Source organism: Lepidochelys kempii, chromosome 9, assembly GCF_965140265.1.
Source record: "Lepidochelys kempii isolate rLepKem1 chromosome 9, rLepKem1.hap2, whole genome shotgun sequence".
NCBI classification, from domain to species: domain Eukaryota; kingdom Metazoa; phylum Chordata; order Testudines; family Cheloniidae; genus Lepidochelys; species Lepidochelys kempii.
The window spans coordinates 96,304,788-96,324,698 of record NC_133264.1 but is presented as its reverse complement, the minus strand read 5'-3'; the positions used below and the strand labels follow the sequence as shown (position 1 = coordinate 96,324,698).

Here is a 19,911-nt window from a genome sequence, read left to right as displayed (position 1 = left end):
ACAAAGAGTTGAAATTGATTTCCTCAAATAGGTGACTAAAAATTAATTATATCTTGGAAGTAATGCTGCGCAGAATTGGCCAGCCTGTCTCAGTGCAATGACACCTGGGCATCCAAAATGAAGGCAGACCTGGTTTTGTTTCACAGTTCAACAGAGAATTTTAGAAATTATGGTGCTCACAAGAAAACGAATTTATTTAGGCCTACTCAGGAGCTGATCTTGATGTTGCATAATAATTCATCCAAGATGCCAAGTCTATAAATCCAGCCAGGTACCTTGTAAACACAGATATTGAATTTTTGTCAATAAAAGTCAACTAATCAAAGACTATCAGTTTAAAATAAGGGAAAAAAATGATATTTGAGCTCTTAAGTATGTAAAAATGGCCCTATGCTCATCTAGATATTGAAAAATCAAAAATACTTTACAATATACTACCTAGATGGTATTTTTCTAGTAAACATTCTGCATCTTCTAAAGGAGAAGCATACTTTACCATAGCTTATACATTCAACAGATATGGTCAAACACCCAATGCTAGCAGCTAGTAGAAAAATTTCGTTTTTCATACCTATGACATCAAAGTTATATGTCACTTACAGCAAAAGTTGGGCTGTCAGACACCTGGACCAATAGGTTTGACAACATTTATGAGTCAGAGAAGTCAAGAAAACAAAAGAAAAGGATGATGGGTGATTGGTTTACTGAGCTCTGATTTTTTCCAATGGGAAAGATTTTTAATCCCATCGCTACACTATGAACCACAGGGCAGAAGAGGTTGAGGAGCAGAAAAAGGATATCAGACCTCCTCTAGAGGCCCTCCAACAGGTAATGTTTCATATGCTCCATTATTTAAATTGCAATAATTGTGTCACCACTGGACATGCAAATTAAAAGCCCAACCCTGCCTCCTCAACTCACATAAGGAAGGTTAAACACCTTTTTTCCATGGACTGGAGCGTTCCTCGTCTAAGAAAGGGCCTGCAATATCGGGTCTCGGGAGCCAAATCCTACTTGCCTTACTTGCTTGTAGTTCCACTGAGGTCCCTAGGAACTACTCGCATGAGTAAAAGCTGGAGATTTAGGCCTCAATACAAAGTATTGCTTAACTACATCTGAACAGATTGACGTCGAATAGCAGCTTTGTGCAAGGATATAGGACATATTGTTCTAGCCTAGGGTTGAATCATCAAGCTGAGTGTCATATCAGTTACAATCATTGATCAGAGCAGAGGTCAATACCGTGAGGTGCTGAGTACGCTCAACATCCTCTGAAATCAGTCCATTCAATACCTCAGTAAACACTAGTTTTTAGTCTAATCTGACACCTACATAATGGAACAGACTCGATATTCAGACTAAGATCATCAAATTTTCAGATTAAGAAATTGATCATATTGGTTCAAGTTCTATTCCTCATACAGTGTCATCCAAATTAATATCAGATCAGCTATCAAAGCCTATTATTCAAAGACCTATTCAAGCACAGGCCTTTTAAAAAAAGCATTTATAGGAATATTAAAATGTATTTAAAGCAGTAATAAAAACAGTGTGATTATTTAAGTCAGCCTACTGAGTAGGCTAAAAGATTTATAAAAGACGTGTAAAAGAACAGTGCAATTGTTTTATCCTGAATGTGATAATTTGCTGATGAATAGTAACAATTATAATGACTTTATGAAAGAAAAATAGTGCATTGCCTTCTCTGATTAGCCGTGGTGATACTGCTTTGACAAACAGCGGATTCAGAATAAGATGAAGATGTCTTGTATTTTGTTGATTCCTTTACAAAGCCTTTGTCACTCTCTTCCTCCATCACACACACTCGCCATTTCTCCTTCTAAAATACACTTCAATGTGAAAATCTGCCAGAGTGGGAACATGACATGACAGCAAAGCGTGTGATGTTCACTGATATGAGACCCAGTAGCAAGTGCTCAGTGACTTCAGCTATGAAAACTGAGGATACTCAGCACCTTGCAGGATCGGGCCCTCGGAATCCTTTTAGTTATGCTGTTGGTTGTCAAACCTGTATGTGCTTTTATGACAATTTGACATTATTGCCACTCTTTATCTCAAAGACAGTCTCTAATACAGAATTTATTTTTGAAACACTGATGTAGAATGACAGGCTATTAATTTTAAACACCATTATAGATAATGGAATACTGATTTTTTTTAAGTTGCTCTATTGGTGAAAACAATATTTCCCACTGAAATTACAAATAAATATAGCTGATAACCAACACTTGGTTTACCATGTTACCCAGAGAGGATGGAAGTGTGGGGGATCAGGAGATCAGGGTCTCCACTATACCACAGATATTTGGCTGGAGATACCTTGACCAAATCATTTGCCCTCTCTGTGATGTAGTTTCTCCAACTCTTAGAGATGTGAATACTTCCCTGTCTCTCAAGGGAGTGGCATAGCCTAATACATTCACTAGTTGTAAAATACTTTTGGGATCCACAGATGAACAGGGCAAAATATTATTACATTTCAGTTAGAGTAAATAAAAGATCCATTAAAATGCACTTCTTTAACTGCTCCCTTCCATCCGAAGAGTGGGAGGGCTTTGGTGGACCAGCCAAGGGGAAGCCACCTCTGGGGTCTGCATGGTCTCGGGTTCCTCACGGTAGGGAAAGAGTTCTCTCTCTCTGCAACAGCAGCCCATTGGCTGCATGGAAGGGGCCGAACAGAACTGATTGGATAAGATTAAAATCCCTCCTGAGCTGGTTAGACAAATGCGATGCCCATTTTGGATTCCACGCTATTCACCTTATACAGAATGAGGAACTACCAGGCCTCCAGATATACTATGGACATTACCCCAGTTGCCTTGGGAAAGGAAAGGAATTTTTCCCTCACTGGATAGTCTAGTTTTTTCACCTTTCCCACATCAGCCTAGCAGTTCAGTAGTGAGGATTGGATGGACCCAGCGCACCTTTCCATGTTTGTCTCAACTTTGCCTGGCCCAGTGCAGATTTTGTAGTCAAAACAGAGCCAGATCCCAGGTAGACCCATGGAAGCATAGAATGAAGAGGAGGGTCTATACCCTGCTTGTAGCAAGAGCAAGGCTTTGGTATCTGGTATAGGTTAGGTGCATCCCCTCTCCTGTAACCTGAACCCTCAGACAAGGAAGGGTGGGGGTGAAGAGTGCTAACTACGTAAAGTTTTGTTTGGAGTGGGGTGGGAAGGTAAAGAGTTGTCTTCCCCATTAAACAGGTTTAAGTTCAAAAGTTGTGGCCTCCACTTGAATCAAATATATTGTGTAGGGTCCCTATAACTGTGTAGGGTCTTCATTCCTGCTGTGTCTGAGTCAATAGGAAAATGCATGACACAGGACACAGATTCTGCACAGATACCACTGAAAAGACAAGTTTACTGCAGAAGGACTCCAAGGGCGTGCGAGGGGGGGAAGGGGGAATAGGGGAATTAGATTAGATAGAAGTGAATGTTTGAAAGTGCCAGAGCTCTGGATGACAAGACCAATGTTTCAATGTGCCATGCGTACCGTGGTCTCTTGTTCTATTACAAAATGCAGGGGTTTGTTTTGTTTTCACAGGTAAAATCAGCACATTGTGCATTGGTCAAATATTCAGAATGTTAAGTCCTCAATGGACAACACGCCATGAATGTGATCAGAGTTCACTTTCATAGGTTTTTAAGCGAGACCAAGTTGAATAAAGAAAAACTGTGAAAAAATATTTAAAGTTTGTCAGAATTGAAATGCAAGTCATACCTTCCTTTGCTTATCTAATCTCCAAGCCCAAAATTCACTTCTGTGAGCAAACTTTACTTACCACTTCTGTGAGCACACACTGCTTGCATGAATAAAGATAACATAGCTCCTTATAGCTTAGAACAGGGGATCCTGCCCTCCCCTATTGCTGATGGCTTTTCCCGCAGAAGTACAGGTCCAATATGAATTTCATAAATATAATAGGTGTCTCCTCTACTTCCATTCCACACTTAAACATCTTTTCAAATGTATTTCTCGTATTAGGTTTACTGTTCATGTTGCCCCTTTTCGACCTTAGCAGCTAGCCAAAGTTTGGGGTCCTAGAGACGTTTCAGTTGGAAGTAGAAGTTGGTGATAGACAGGTATTTATTTGAGGTAGTTTTGTTTATTTACAAAGAACATAGAGAGGCCTAGTATCAGGGGTAGCCGTGTTAGTCTGTATTCACAAAAACAACGAGGAGTCCGGTGGCACCTTAAAGATTAACAAATAAATCTGCTAGTCTTTAAGGTGCCACCGGACTCCTCGTTGTTTTGAGAGAGAGGCCTGGGTCTCAGCACAGAAGGAACCAAGAACAAACGGACCAGTTTCTTAGCAAAAGAGGCTTGAGGGCTATAAGCCAACCCCAGGCCCAAAAGCTCTCTCTCTAGCTTTTTCCAGGGTCACTCTGTGCTTACTGAAGGAGTACTTGTGGCACCTCAGAGAAGTGCTTACTGCTTAGCTTTTCTGGCCTCTCTTTTCTTCTGCCACTCTCTGTTCTTGTCCGTTACCTCAGTATCTGTGTGTTTTCCTCGCACTCCGACCTACACCACCTCAGCTCAAGAGCTCCTGGGTCATGGGTTCACACACACACACACCTGTGGTCTTAGGCAGGACTTTTGTTTATAGTTATAACAGCATGTCGAAAAATGCCATTTCAGTTTTGATTAAACTTTTTGAGAAAACCTATCAATTTCAATGCAAGTTTTGATGGGTCAGTTTCTCTCAAATCCACCCTGGACCTGAGAGAGAGAGCCAGAGAGAGAGCCAGAGAGAAATTGAAAACCTGGCCTTTTGATCCAGACATTTTGACACAATTCAGTTTTGGTGAAAAACGCTGATAGGTTTTTATTTTGTTCCTATGCGGAACAAAATTTTGAAGTCTCAGAAGCTGTCATGAAATGGAATTGGTGTTTCCTAGCCAGCACAACCTATTCCCCTTTCTCTGCTCTCGTCCATTCTCCACTCTCTGTAACTAGCCTGAAAAAAAGAATATCTACTTACGGTACTTCTGAAACACTTCAAATCTCAGCTTTCTCCTGTCCTCTCCTTCCTGTTAATATTTTTTTCCTTCCTGTCTCAATGGAAGTCACAGCACCCAAATCTGTAAAGCATTATTTTTCCCTCAAACTCCTCCTGCAAATCATTTTGTGATCCTTGGATGATTTTAATGATGTTTTAATTTAACTCTAACTTTGTTACTCCCAGTAACACAGAACAAATTTGGGATAGAGTTTACACAAGGGAAGAAAAGATGAAACGCATAAGCTGGTTAGATTTGCACTGAGAATCTGCACAAGGTATTCCAATCAACACAACTGAAAGTGAAGCTCTGGCCAGTAAAGCAGGGGTTCAAAAAGAAAACGCTGTGTTTGTAGGCAGTACCAGGCCAGCCACCAGCCATTTAAGATAGTGAAAGGAGCACTGCATTTGCTAACTGCGATCCCCTCATACACAGAGGGATGTGCCACTGGCTGGAAGGTGCTGTGAAGGGGGAAATGCGGGGAACCATATTGCTCAATTTCCTCCTCAGTAGCCTGTTGCCAGATGTTAGAGCTATAGCATTTCCTCACGCTGTAACCTACATGTTAGTAGGTCAGAAAGAAGTTTGGGGCTCAGTCCTCTCTCACTTATCCTATGTTTTCCCCTCCATAAAGAGGTACATTAGCATGCAGCAGCCATTGTAATATTAATTAAAAGCTACTATTGGTAACGAACATAAGAATGGCCGTACAAGGTCAGACCAAGGTCCATCTAGCCCAGCTTCCCATCTTCTGAGTGCGGCCAGTGTCAGAGACTGCAGAGGGAATGAACAGAACAGGCCAATTATTGACTGATCCATCCCTAGTTGACCAGTCTGGCACTCAGTGGTTTAGGCAGGCCCGCCGACAAGGGGGGCAAGTGCCCAGGCGCCCGGGTGATTTAAAAGGGCCCCGGGGGCCTCGGCCGCTGCCGGAGTAGCAGTGGCCTGGAGCCCCGGGCCCTTTTAAAATCGCCCGGGCAGGACGCAGGGCTCCTAAGCACGCACGACCACTCCGGGGCCCAAGCTTTGGTGGGTCCCGTGCACCAGTGCGATTGACCAGCGCGGGCAGTCCTGGAAGTGACGGGCCCGTCACTTCTGCCCCGGGCCCTCCTCCCCCCAGGGATAGCCTGGAATTTCTGTCGGAGGGCCTGGGTTTAGGAACAGCCAGAGAATGGGACTGAGTCCCTGATCATCTTGGCTAAGGGCCCTATCCTCCATGAACTTATCGAATTCTTTTTTGAACCCAGCTATACTTTTGGCCTTTAATCACAGCTTTTATTTGTTATTGATCTTAGTAGGAAGACGTTTTAATTACAACAATTTGGAGTTTTGAATGCACTTACATCGCATGTACATCTGATGAAGTGAGCTGTAGCTCACGAAAGCTTATGCTCAAATAAATTTGTTAGTCTCTAAGGTGCCACAAGTACTTCTTAAACAGTGTCTCTTTTCCTCCCATTCATAAATCTAATATTTGGTGTCTGCGATATATCCCAGAGACTCCAGATTGAGACTGTCTCTGTGATATCGATTCTACTACTAATCACCACACATTCTCTTGTCCTAGTCAGTCATTTAGTAGCTCAATGGAAGAGATGAACTAAGACGGTAGCTGGTGGTGGCAATTAAAACAATATTACTGGTTTTCTCAAGTGGGTACCCACAGGCTAGGGAGTTTAGATTCACCACTAAAGACAGCTGTTACACTAACCCACTACCACCCTCTTAGAGGTAATACGTGCTCCCTAACTCTAGTTAATGTTGTCAAGCCTGTAAAGCGCATGAGAGATGGAACCCCAGAGCAGACATGCGGCTATTTAATTGCTATTTCTTGAGTTTTCCTTGTTCCATTATGTTTGAGTCAAATCAATCTCTCCCCCCAAAGTGATACTCTAATTATTAAAACATTAGAAGTGTTCAGTGAGTGCTGACCCTCCCTTCCTCTTACACTGACCTCGCCTCCTACACAGCTTTCATAAAACTAATTCTGTTTCGAATGAGATCTCAGTCTTAGCATTATCATACACTTTCCACACTGATGAGACTGAAGTGTTCCCTGCCTCATGTGCATTTCAATTCCCCCATCCCCTGCTGCTCCCAACAAGACTACAACTATCGAGTAGGCAGCCGTATTATCAGTAACAGAAACAAGCCTCTTGCCTAAGTGACCAAAGAGAGATGATAAAATATCATCCCATGCCAAAAAGTGAAGTCGTACAACACATACACAGTCAACATGCTTCTTTCCAGATGAATTTTCAGAATGCCAAGCTAAACTACATGGGGACAACATGGCTAGAGAGCCAATAGCTTTCCGTTAGGAAACTGTTGAAAACAAAGTATACCAAAGCTGAAGTTAGTTACTAAGGCTGCTACAAAATATGAAACCTAGTAATTCCACTGAAGTCACCAGGGCTACTCGTCTGCAGAAAGTAAGTTAAAAATCACACACACAAATGCTTTCAGGATCAGAGTCTTGGACTGTCGGCTCTGAAGTGGGAAATGGGTATTAATATAATGTTTATAATATGCCATGAAGAGATTAAATTTGCCATTGTTGTAGTTGTGTTGGTTCCACGCTATTAAAAGAGACAACCTGGGTGAGTTAATTTAACTCAGACCAACTTCTGTGGGTGAAAGAGACAAGCTTCTGAACTTACACTGAGCTCTTCTTCAGGTCTGACCTGAATCTCGTCTCTTTCACTAACAGAAGTTAGTCCAGTAAAAGATATTATCTTAGCTACCTTGTCTCTCATGTAAATCTAAGACACTGTATACAGGTTGATAATAGTAATAAAACACTTTACAGAAATCTAAGGTTTTGTATGTTCACTGCTTGCAAGGAGGGACTGATCAGTAAGATTCGGCAAGCTTTTCCACAAAGGAAGGAAAACCAGAATGCACTGGAAGTATCTCTGCTTCTTACATGTACTGTAGTAAAAAAGGTGTGGGAAATTAACATGCATTTGACCCACCACTATACTGCTGTATAATATTCCCAAAGCACAGTGGTAATATCAGTGCTTCTGTAGAAAAAAAATCACATCACAAGCTACATAAACACCACTTAAAGATAAGTCTTCAGAGGACTGGGGGTGGCATTCAGGAGAACCCACACATGCCTGAGGTCTGAGCCACATGCTTTTGCCTTTCTTCTGGATCTGCATGGGACACTAGAATTCATCCCTTTTGGCAGCTCCTTGCAGGGCTCTTTGGGGCTTTTCTTCTTTTTTGGTTTCCTTTGTCTTTGGAGTTTCCTTTTGAAGATAGGCTTTTGTAACCTGCTGGGAGGCATGTATGATTACTTTAAATTTCATTCTAATCCTAGTTATAAAAAGATGACAGGGTTACACTGCCTTCTATACAATCAGCAAGTTCTTCATCATAGATACCAGCTATATGTGAGTTAAAAGATTATGAAGTCCAAGAGTTCAGAATTGGGGTCTACAACTGTCATTTTAATGAAGAATCCTTCAACTTATACAGAAAACTAGTGTGAGAACATTGTGGATTTTTGATATGAAAGGTGATTTCCATATTTTTTAATTGCTAGTGTCCTATAAATAGAGGTCGGATGTTGAGGATACCACCTTGAGATTCAGAAGGAGTTATTACATTTTAGAAGAGTTGTACTTTTGCAGAACCAAATGCAGTTACAGATAATGAGTCATAACAAGAGATTGTTACTGTAAATATTCCAAGCATGAATATGTTAACAACAGCCCACTAATTGGAACCAATCCTACAGCCAGATACACAGAACTCTTACTGATGTCAATGGGAATTTTGAATGGATGAGAACCTAACACCAAGAGATGAACATCTGTTGTGACGTGGGATGTTAATATTAAATATAAGGGGGCCTTGCTTCAGATTTTGGCCATAGTTTTACAGTGGGTAATGCAGATATCTTGTCAAGTATCTCTGAGGTCTCAAACAGAATCGATGCAGGTGCCTTTATAATTACAATAGGCAGGAAACAAAATGATACAACCAAGTTTATCCATTAATTCTGAGTAAGTGATTAAGATACAAACACAACTTCTGATGCAGAAGTCAGTAGTAGCATTGGGCCATACTTAGATCCAGTCTATCACTGGCAGCTAGCTACCAGAACAGAAAACAGTCAAGATGTTGTCACTGGTGAAGTCCACCGGTGTTCTATTTTCTGAGATCCAAAATGGGCAAGGAAACTTTCGATAAAGAGAAACTCCTTGCTTTCTACCAGATTTGGCAGAACAACAGTGCCTTGGCACCAACAGGTTTTGTCACAAGGTTTTCCCATCTGCAACGTATTTTGAGTCCATAGGCTCAGATCAGGAAATTAGCAGCGTATCTTGGCTTTACACTGCTCTACCTTGTGTCCTTAAAAGAAGTAATTGTCCCATGAATCAGCAAGTGTTACAACTGTAGAGATCAGCTTATTTCTTTTTCTCAGTTTTCCTTAGACCTTTCAATCATAAAGTGGATCATACTGTATTAGGGAGCACGCCCACAAACAAGACAATCAGCAGCAGGTTTCCCAGAGCTCTGGCTTTTCTGCCGGGCCCCTGAATTTTGTATGTACTCTGTTTCCTGCTGACTCCAAGCTAAAACACTACTTACCCTTCCGAAATCTTTCACCCTGACCACCACTGTTTCAACAGAGCTTCAATCTGAGAACAGTCAGCTTTAAAAATATTCCCTCAATTTTGCCTTCAGACAGAGAAAATATAGCACCTGCATTGTGTCACTCTGCCGGCTTAGGCTATCAAACTTCTGTGTAAAGTTATCAAACCTTGCAGCCAAGGTAGGCGACAGGAAGAAAGACTATGGCCATCTTGCTGTGTGAAGTTCTGAAACTGCACAATGGGAGGGAAAGGGCGGGGGGGGGGGGGGAAGATAATCCATTTCTTTGATTTGGGGGATTTTCCCCCAGTGTCCTCAGCAGGGACATGTATGTGGGAATCATCAGTTTACTGCATCCCATCCAAAAGATTGAACTAAATCCTGCAAGTGTCTAGGTTATAGTATATGAATATGACACAGCATAAGTTCTCTCAGGAATCAGGACCTGATCCAAAGCCCACTGAAGACTCTAAAGCCCTGTTCCTTCACTGTAAGGCTTGTCTCACCCAACCACAAGTTTAACAAAGAAAAACAAAATATCTTAGCCCCAAATGGATGATCCTGATAAAGCCCCAACATAGAACGAGACTCTTCATAGGTATCCATCTGTGACGCTGGCTATACCGTTCTCCAAGGGAGTAGACAGACTACTCAAAAGAAGCCCTCAGACAAAATTTCCAACAAAAAAAAGATCTTTCAGGAAAGAATTACCTAAAAAACCATCTGCTTTGCCACTGTCACCCCTATTCCACACACACAATCTCCCTCCCTTTCTTCCCCTCCCTCCCCCCGGCCCACTCACACACACTTCTCAATACCCCACAGGTAAGGAATCAGACTGAAGGGAGTTGGTCAAAATGTTCATCCTTAGATAAACATGTACTTAACAGAGCCTATTTCTTGAATACATAACTCAAATTGAAAGGGAACTATTTCTGATGGCCAAACTACTACAGCAAGAACGAAGAGCCTTATGCAGCATTCTTAGAGCACCCAAGACTCCCCGTGAAGCCAAAGGGAAATTTGCAGTCAGAAGGAAAGCAAGCTCAGGCCCTGCATTTGTGCAAAGGGGGCAGTCAGGGTGCGCACTTTGGTTCTTCAAAATGAAATGAAACAGCCAGAGTATTTGGTACAGGCATGGATGTAAATCCAGCTATGCAATTGGACTCTGAGTTTATATCCCACCACTGATGGAGATGTATCTTGCAGCTTGTCTAATACTCATTTTTAGACAAGAAATCAATGTTTGCATCTTAAATGTTTTCATATCTGCTGAAGCATTTTCTACAATTTAAAGGTGCATATGCCCTGCTTCATGGCACTAATTCACATTGATTACTTAGGCTGAAATACCTGTTCTTCTGGTACTGACTAACTATTTTTAAAAGCAGCTGCTGTGGTTACAGGTAAGTAGTTATAAATAGGGGCACTAACAAGAGTTGAGGCTAACACTTGCTTCCCTCTCCAAAGAGGATGCAAGGAGAGCAGTTATTTTTAAATTAGAGACAATTGTTCCCTCTGTTATAGTCCCTTACTGGAGTTTGCACAGGTGTAACTGAATAGACAATTTGACCTAAATACTTAACACAAGCAGCGAACACTTCCTATGCATGTCTTGTTATTTCCTAGCCAGGTTCCACATCCAGTGACTCAACTTTTCATGTTGAATTACAACATTCTATTGTAATCAGGACCTATTTCATGGACCCAGTTAAGAGCTGGTGTAAATAGAGGTAATTCCACAGACTTCAATGGAGTTTGATCTGCTTATATTAGCTCTGAAATTGACCTTACAAGTCCAGTTTAAAAACAATGGGGAAGGGAGAGTTTTATTTTGAGAATAAATAAGAGTTTTCCTCTTGGATACAAAGTTTCAAAGTATAAAGAGAAAGATTGATATTCAATTCACACTATGAAAACAATTTGCGTTGTCACTCAGTGTGGAACCATAGTATTCTGAGAGCTTTGTTTATATCCGGTTCTTAAACTCCACAATATATTTGAGAGAACAAGGGATGCAGGAAAATCTCTCCAAAACAAACCATGTGAATTTACATAAATATAACTGTGCATCATCCTTGCCAGGACGGGTTAGCCAACCCAGAAGCATAAAGAGTGTACACATATATACAATGGCAAACCTTCCTCTAGTTTGCAATCAGAGTACAGTTCTGATACACAGATAGAACAGCCAGCCCATTTTGAGAATGGCGGTCTCCGTTTTAAACGTTTCGTTAAGAATGCCATCACTGTCAGTCACCCCAAGAAACCTCCAACCGTTTTGAAGAAAAACTCATTCAAATAGGAAATCAGTAGCCTTTGAAGAGAACTTCCATGCAGAAACTGATCAATATTATCTCCTTATCACTACATTGGGGTACACTTCAGAAGCTCAAAGAAAACAACTATAGCCACGCACTGCTACAAAGATATCAAGCTTCCTGTAAATATTATCTCCTTATGTTGTCTCTAATATGATTTTTGATATATTAGTCAATTTAAGTTTAGATCTAGATTAAGAGAGAAGACACTAATGCCAGTTCTAAAGTGTGCACAAAAGACTCATGCAAATGTAGTTTTCCTTTGGGGTTTTAACATATACACTTTATGGTATATGCTCAGAGACACGTGTGTGTGTGTAACTCAGTCTCAGTTAGTTATATGTGTTTGCCTCAATGTTTTGAAATATGAGTATGCCACGCAAACTATACATACGCACCAGAAAGTGTAAGATAAAGATAATGATTTGCAGACTGAATAAAACATTAAACACTTAAGTTACATCGAAAATTTGGAAATGTTACACTAAAGAGCAAGCATTACAGAATCTTCTTGTTTAAGATTATAATGCAGTTCTAAATCATGCAAAGCAACTCCTTGGAATGCAGGAACCTTTCACTCTGTATTGCTTGTTAAGTTATTTTGAGACCGTTTTGGTAAACAAAGCCATTGACAAAAAATGGTTGTTACCAGACTTTTACAGTGAAGTATATTTTTAAAAGGAAAGACCATTCAGTGTAAGAATTTTTTCTTTGGAAAGTGTAGTTTTTTATGACACATCGGGATTATGAATTTTCATATTTTCCACCAAAAGCAATTCAATAAAAATATTTTAAAACAATATTCTGAAGACAATAGATACCATATAACAAGAGGAAACAAAAAACTTCGTTTAAAAAGCATATTAAACGCAAAAACAGGTTTGCACGATGCAATGTTTTTATCACGACTTTAGAAGCCAAGAAACTAAAAAGTTAAAAAAAGGAATACATGAAAAGGATGTCAGCCTTGAAACTGAATTACCTGGCTTTGGTCAAGATGTGCTAGGACTGCTAAAAACAAATAAATAACATACCAGAAAACTTGTGGGTTTTTTTTTAAAAGCCAGAAACAGTTTTTTTCTTCATGGAAGGTTAAAAACATGGCATAATTCACCTGTAAGAGCCCAGTGGCTCCACTCTATCACATAAATAAATATTTAAGGCTGTTGATAGATATATTGGAAATGGGTAGCAATGTTCCTTATTAAAAAGATCCAGTAGGCACAGGCGACTTTCCCAAATGCACTCGTCCAGTATTCCACATGAGACAGGCCCTAATACAGACTAATCGCCGGTCACATTTAACCTTGTGTGTCAAGTCCATTAAAGCCTGACACCTGCGATTGGCTGCTTGTATGCTCTACACGGCCAACAGCAGATTTGTGTTAATTGTTATTAAGCAAAACGCTGCTCTTGTTCTGGGATCTAGTCGGCCACGTTGCACGCAGCCCAAGGTGTGTACTAACCCCATGGACACGGCCCGCGTGTGGGGGAAGGGCTCTTCATGGAAACCCTGCACCAGCCTTGTGAGGGAGCGGGGAGAAGCAGCAGCAGCATCTCCCCCTGGTTACCAGCAGTCCCCCCACCCCACCCCTCCGATGCATTCTGTCCTGCCGCTGCGCGTCTCCCCAGCCACGCCACAGAGCTGCACAGCGAACTAATCCGCCGGCGGCTCCCCACAACTCCGCTCCTCCTCCTCCCCCGTCTCCATGGCAATTGTTACCCAGTTTACATCCAGGAGCAAAACCCGGCCACTGCCTGGCAAGAGCTGGCCAAGGGGCGGGGGATGTGAATCTGATACATAGCATCCCCCCCCACACACCCCCACACGCGCCCCTACCTCCCCGGTGCAGATTACAACAGGGGACCCGCTGCCGCTGGCTGGGGGGCGCAGGGGCTTTCGGCTCCCTGTTCGCAGCCTGTGACCCCCCCCTCCCCGGGGCCAGGGAGCAGACTAGCATCGCAGGGGTCGCGGCCTGGGGGATCGCTCCCAAGCTGGCCGCGCACCTGATTGCAAAGCCAGCCCGGATCCGGCTCGAAACTGGGGCGGGGGGAACTTCTCGGGGCGACGCATCCAGCACTGCGGGCCCCATGGCAGCCCCATTTGCCTCCCCACCCCTCCCCCCCCCATTGCTGCGAGCACAGAAGCGAATTATCCTCCCTCCCGTTCACACACACTATTGACACCCGGTCCAGGCACCTGGCGCTACCCGATGGCCGGAGAGGGGCAGCACTCACCGCGCCCCCCCGGCGGGATGCTGCTCTCACCCCCCCCCCAGCAGGCCCCCCCCCGATCAAGCAGAGGTTGGGGGGGGGTGTTGTGTGTGTCCCCCTCCCCCCGCCAGGTCACCAGGAGGGACGCACGATGCATGGAGCAAGCCGGGTTCATGCGAGGCAGCAGGCTCGGGCGGACTTACCCTTGGAAGCATCTTTCTCTTCTTTGGGCTTGATCACCTTCCCGCTCATAGATCCCAGCTTGCTCGGCGAGATTCCCCCAGGAGACTCGCGGACCGCGGCCGGCCGGACCCCGAGAGAAACCTCGGCGGGGGGGGAAAGGGGGGGCGAGGGGGGAGGAGAAGGGGAGGGGATCCTGGAAGCAAAAATAAAAATAAATAAATCAATCTCTCCTCCTCCTCCTCCTCCTCCTCCTCCTCCTCCTCGGCCGGTGCGGAGTCTCCCCGCCGCTGCACCAGAGAGGAGACGGGGTGGGGTGAGTGACGGGGCCGCTCGGGCAGAGTCTCCCCCCGGCCCTGCTCTCCGCCCGCCGCCCCACCTGTCCCGGCTGCACGGAGCAGACCCCTCCCCGGCTCCGGGCGCCCGGGGCGGGGGCAGCCCAGAGGGGCGGCGGGGGTGGGGGGGATGGAGCAGACCGGAGGGGGGGGTGATGGGTGCGGGATGAGCTCGCCGCATCCCCCCGCAGGAGGAAGGCGCGGGCACACAGCGGAACGGGGTCGCCGCCGGCCGGGGGAAGGCCAGGACAAGGGAGGGGACCCGCCGCCCCTTCCCCGCTGCCCTCCGCCCCAGGGATCCCGCAGGCGAGTGGTGGCCGGGAGGGGGCTGCTGGCCAGGACGCGGGCGCTGCTGGCCAGAGCCTCGGGAGACCCTCCTGCTAGAAACGGGCGGGGGTGGGGGGGTTCAGGCGAGGAGATCCTGCCCCGTCCCACCCCCACCTGCGGGCAGGGGACCCGGCCCCAGCGCTGGCGAGCGGGGCCTTTGTGAGCACGCCAGCAGACAAAGCCCCCAGCGCAGGCTCCTGGTGCTCTGTATTCACGGTAGCCCCAGCCAGCGTCAGCTCCCCCTCCCCACACTCGCACCTCTGTCCGCGGGGGGGGGGGGGGGCGGTGCTCTCGCCTCCCCCTCTCCCCAAACCGGGGCACCGATCCTGGGAAGGCAGCGGGGTCTGGGATAACCGCGTGCGGCAAGAACTCCCCCCCCCCCAAAAAAATAATCTCCCGCCTCCTGCTTAGATCGCCGCCGGGGGCCGCCTGGCCTGTTCCCAGGGGTGAGCCCGAGCTGGGGCTGCGAGCGACCAGCCTGGACCAGGGCGAGCCCGGCGGGGTGCGGGGGCCCCGGCGCAGGGAGCGAGGCTTGCGGAGCGGGCTGCCAAATCCCAGGCGAAGGGGAGAGAGACGCGCGCCAAGCAGGGGCTGGGAACGGGCTCGGCGACATAGGGGGGCTGGAGCCGGAGCTGCTAGACCGGGGTGCGACCAGCCCCAGGGGCCAGGTGCTCCGGGGATTTTTAGGGGTTGTTGTAACCAAACTCTTGCCTAGGAAGGGGAGCTGTAGCTAAACCAGCACAGAGGCCTGGCTCGACCCCAGCTGGGAGGCGAGTATGCCACCCCCGCCCTCCCACGCACCCACCGATTCGATTCAGTGGATACGAACCAGGCCAGGGACTGGGCGCGCTGGGTTAGGAGTAGGGAGCCGGAGGCTGGAGATCACGCAGGAGCGGGACCCTGTTGCTGCAGGCAAACGGAAACGCAGCAGCAGCTGCGGGGGGGGGGGGGGGAGTTGAGCCTGAAAGGTGGCGAACCTCAGGGGCAGGGGGGAGCGTTTTTCTGCAAAGATCCGCGTGCTAACGGAGCAGCTCCCCGAGTGATCGGGGGCCGCGTGGAGCGCACAGGGGTGCGGTGTAAGCTATAGCAGGGGAAGGGAGGGTTTAGCTGCATCCCACGGGTACTTCTGAGAAGGATCAGACGAGCTCCGGGGCATGTAGGCTTCTAGGAAGCCACAAGCAGACCATCGACAGCCCCTCTCCCATTTCACGCTGACACCGTCCGGCCAGTTTTCCTCCACACGTTTGTGAGGGTCTCTCTTTCCCCCTTCTTCGGAGATCGTGGCTGTTTTGAAGGCGCCCAATGGAGCAAAAGGCAGTGTCCCCCTTGCGCCTTATGCGTCTGGGTGCTATATAAAGAGAGACACGTCTATGCACTGGCTGCAGCTCATAAATAAGAGGTTTGGGTTACCTACGTGCCGCACGAGCCTTGGTTCTGAACTTTCCCTTCCTCTCCGGGAGTTGATTGAACACGGCTAGAGAAACACGAACGGCGCTTCTTAAACCTGCCACCAACTGCTCTTACCTTTCCCAAGCCCTCTGCTGCAGTCCTGGCTCAGGCAAAACCACGCTGAGGAGGTGACACCTGGGAGCTTCGCTAGACTAAGGAGCGCGGGCTACCGGACCTATTGTCTGCCTCGGGGGGAGGGGGGGGGTGTTCTTCGTCTCCTTCAGCGACCCTTCTGTATTTTTTTAAACCAGGGTTTCCGGAAGAACCGTGAGCTTGGGAGTCTTGCGTTGGAAAGTGCATTAGAAAAGGCTGAATTCTGCAGTGCACACAGCATTCCCCTCTGGGTCTCTTCTACTCATTTCGCATAGTGCGCTTTCAGAGTCTAAAACGTGTGTGTGTGGGGGGGGGGGGCTGTGTTGTTGTTAAGCCACTCAGCACGTTGAAGATGCAGGCAGGGAACTATAGTCTCGTGTCATGCATTTCCCACCCAATCCTGTAAAGTCTCCCTTTGCTTCGCGTCACAATTCGCAGTACGAAAATCACACGGCCTGGAGCTTAGCTGAAGCAAGAAACGGGCACCCCACGGTCAACTCTGGCGAGGTCTGGGCAGAATTCTAACTTCATTTTCCACGTGGACCAAGCAACCAAACCCCGCGCTCATGGATGGTCCTGACAGGTGCCATTTCTGGCACGATCTCTACGTTTCCTGTCACCCAACAGGAGCTGCGCCCCGTAGCAGAAATCAGCAGAGAGCTGCCCTGTGCACACTGGGTTTCTGAACACTTAATACACACAAACGGCGATGATTCTATATTTAGACTGAAGAGTCTTTGCAGATCACAAAGCAGAGCTACCCAGCCTTCCTAGGGGGTTCTTAAAAACATCTTCCCCAAAGCCCCCCACCCGGAGAGGGCGTTCAGAGGTAAAAAGTCTTCAAACTGGGATCCCTAAAGCACCTCAAATGTATCTCCAGGTCCCCAGCCAAATGGCCCGATCCGCGGAGAAACCGAACCGGGGCTACAGGCATTGAGATCCCTTGGAAATCGGGCCACTGGTGGAGGTGCCCCGTTTCATGACCAGCCGTTTCAAGTGCCCAGCGGAGGAAGCGGGAGGAGAATCCGCCCCCCAGAAGACACCCCCCCCAAGGCGTTCACCCTCAAACGGTTCGTTCCCCCCAAGCAATGAAAGTCCATCGGCTTGGACTCAGTCCACTTCACGCACACGTTCTCCTTGGGTCCCTCTTCCAGCTACACACCAGCGCCTAATGTCAAGCGCCCACTACAGCAGTGTCTTCCTTCCTTCTCTTCCCCCACCCCCTATCGTGACAAGGGATAGACTAAAACGGACAGGAAGACGTGTTTCAGGACGAAAGGAGACTAAGGAGTGCCCAGACACCTCCCCTTAACCCCATTTACCTGGGGTCGCTGAGCCTCCGCCTCACCTATGCTTAATTAGGGACCGTATTGCGTCCGCTCTCGGAGAAATCGGAGTGTGGCGAGATGTACACACAGAGCGAAGCGAAGCGAAGCTACTGGGGTCCCGGAGTCCAGGAGTTCGGTTCCACAGATCCCCGGGAGGTGGAGAGCAGAGCGGCGGTTAATTCAGAGCAGCCCTTTAGAAGAAGGGGAAGGCGTCCCCGTGCACGGTGCAGCAGGTCGCCTTGGTGCCGATTTACACGCCGCTTGCCCGCGCTCAGCGGTTCGCCCTCGTGTTGTGGTTGCTCTGCCTGGTGGGTTTCTCTCACCTACCTTACGCTGGAGACGTGTTGCGAAGCCCTGCCGGGGAGAGCCACCCGCCAAATCCCGCACCGCTGAGCGGAGCGAGCGCCGCCAAGCCCCCGGGGAACTCGCGAGCCTGCCCCACGCACGTGCTTCTCCGCCCCGCTCCACGCGCTCGGGTCCAGCCCCTCGGCCGAGCCCAGCCTCCAGGTCGCGCTGAGAAGGGGGAAGCGGCAAGGTAGTGGCAACTGCAAATCGGCGGGCCGCCTGCCCCCGGAGAGTGGGAAGTCACAGGGTCTCGCTAAGTGCGGCTATTTTTAGTGGGGCTGAATTCCTCCCCCACTTCTGTGACTTTCCAACTCGCCCTCGGTGCAGAAGACAGCTGTGGGCAGAGCCCTGCGAGGAAACACACTGGGGGGGGGTGCAGGAGAAGATGGGGAGAGAGAAACGGAGGGACCGCTGTCTGGTTCACGCGGCTGCTCCGGTTGCTTCTCTCCCCCGGGAGCTGCCGAGCCCCGCAGCCATGGGCGCGCCGCAATGGGGAACGGGGCCCGTCAGCGCGGCCTGAAACCCGATCGGCTGGGTGACGCGAGGAGGTGAAATCGCCAACAGGTGTTGCGCGGGCTCGGGCATGGTCCGAGCTGAGACCCCGGCGCTCGGGCCAGGGGCGAGTGTCGCCCGTGGGATTGCCGACCCCACCCCATCTGTGCTCCCGGGCGCTACGGAGCCGGGATTTCAAGGGAGAACTGGGGGCCTGCCGCATCCGGATCGCTTTTGCAGGCTGCGGGGGGGGGGGGGGGCAGCCATTCCTTCCGCCCCAGGTCTAGCTGCAGGAGCCCGCTTGTTTCCCCTGCCTCTGATCTGTGCTGACTTTGTACGGATCCGTTAGCCGGGACGGCAAAAAGTCAACCCCCTCCACAACCCCCCCAAAAAACCAACTAAGCACTGAAATGATTATCCGCAGGCTGGCTCACTGGACGGGACAAACCCAAACACTTAAAAGGCACTGCGCTGGACTTTTCTTTTACACCAGTGAAATGCCATTGCAAATGCTTGATTTACACCAAAGCCCATGAGAGGAGAACCAGCCCCATTTAGATTATGGCTCAAATGTTAGGACAAAACCAAGACTGATGTTCCTGTTAACATTTATAAACGGATTCCCCTCCCCCCTTAAAAACACACTAAGCAGAAAATTAATTGCCAGCCCTTCAGCCAGGGAGTTATTTCCCCCCCCACTTCCTACTGTTTACTTTCGCTATAATAATTTCAATTCACTGGGTTTGGAAACAGAATGGATCTGACAGCCTCAGCTTTTCAGGGACTCAATAAGCTCTCTCATGCTTTTACACTTAGGGGTGTTCAGGGGTTTCTAACTGAACGGTGCTTTTGCTTGAGCCTGTCAGCATGACACTTCTATAAACCCCTGACTATGGAAACGTAACAGGGGGCAGGGGAAACACATTGACCCAAGCTAGAGCAGAGAAATACAGTCAAGGGGACAGCCAGATCAATGAGTAAGAGGAACGGTGCAAGAGTCCATTCTCTATGGCCCAGAAGGGCCAGAGTTTTGATAAGTGGCCAGTGAATTTGAGAGTCTCAGTTTATGGCTGACCAAAGTGAGACATCTGAGACCCAGTTTCCAGAGGTGCTGAGCACCTGCATCTCCCCTGGATTCCAAGTAGACTTGTGGATGAACTACACCTCAATGACAGGTCAGGCACCCAAAATAAGAA

The 19,911-nt window shown here is 47.5% G+C and overlaps 1 protein-coding gene across 7 annotated transcripts in view; it reads right to left on the bottom strand.

The window, feature by feature from the left end:
* The window catches only part of FGF13 (fibroblast growth factor 13), a 384,330-nt gene extending 365,937 nt beyond the window's left edge, over positions 1-18,393 (bottom strand). The window contains exons 1-2 of one of the 7 annotated variants that reach the window (XM_073358426.1): positions 17,873-18,393; positions 14,370-14,542 (exon numbers count right to left, since the gene is read on the bottom strand). In XM_073358426.1, the coding sequence (XP_073214527.1) occupies positions 14,370-14,418 (49 nt within the window). In that variant the 5' untranslated portion in view covers positions 14,419-14,542; positions 17,873-18,393. Of the gene's footprint in view, positions 1-14,369; positions 14,809-15,122; positions 15,196-16,532; positions 16,651-17,872 lie in introns of those variants that run through there. The other 6 variants (XM_073358428.1, XM_073358429.1, XM_073358430.1 and 3 more) reach the window with 6 other exon arrangements.
* Between the last annotated feature and the right edge of the window lie 1,518 nt (positions 18,394-19,911).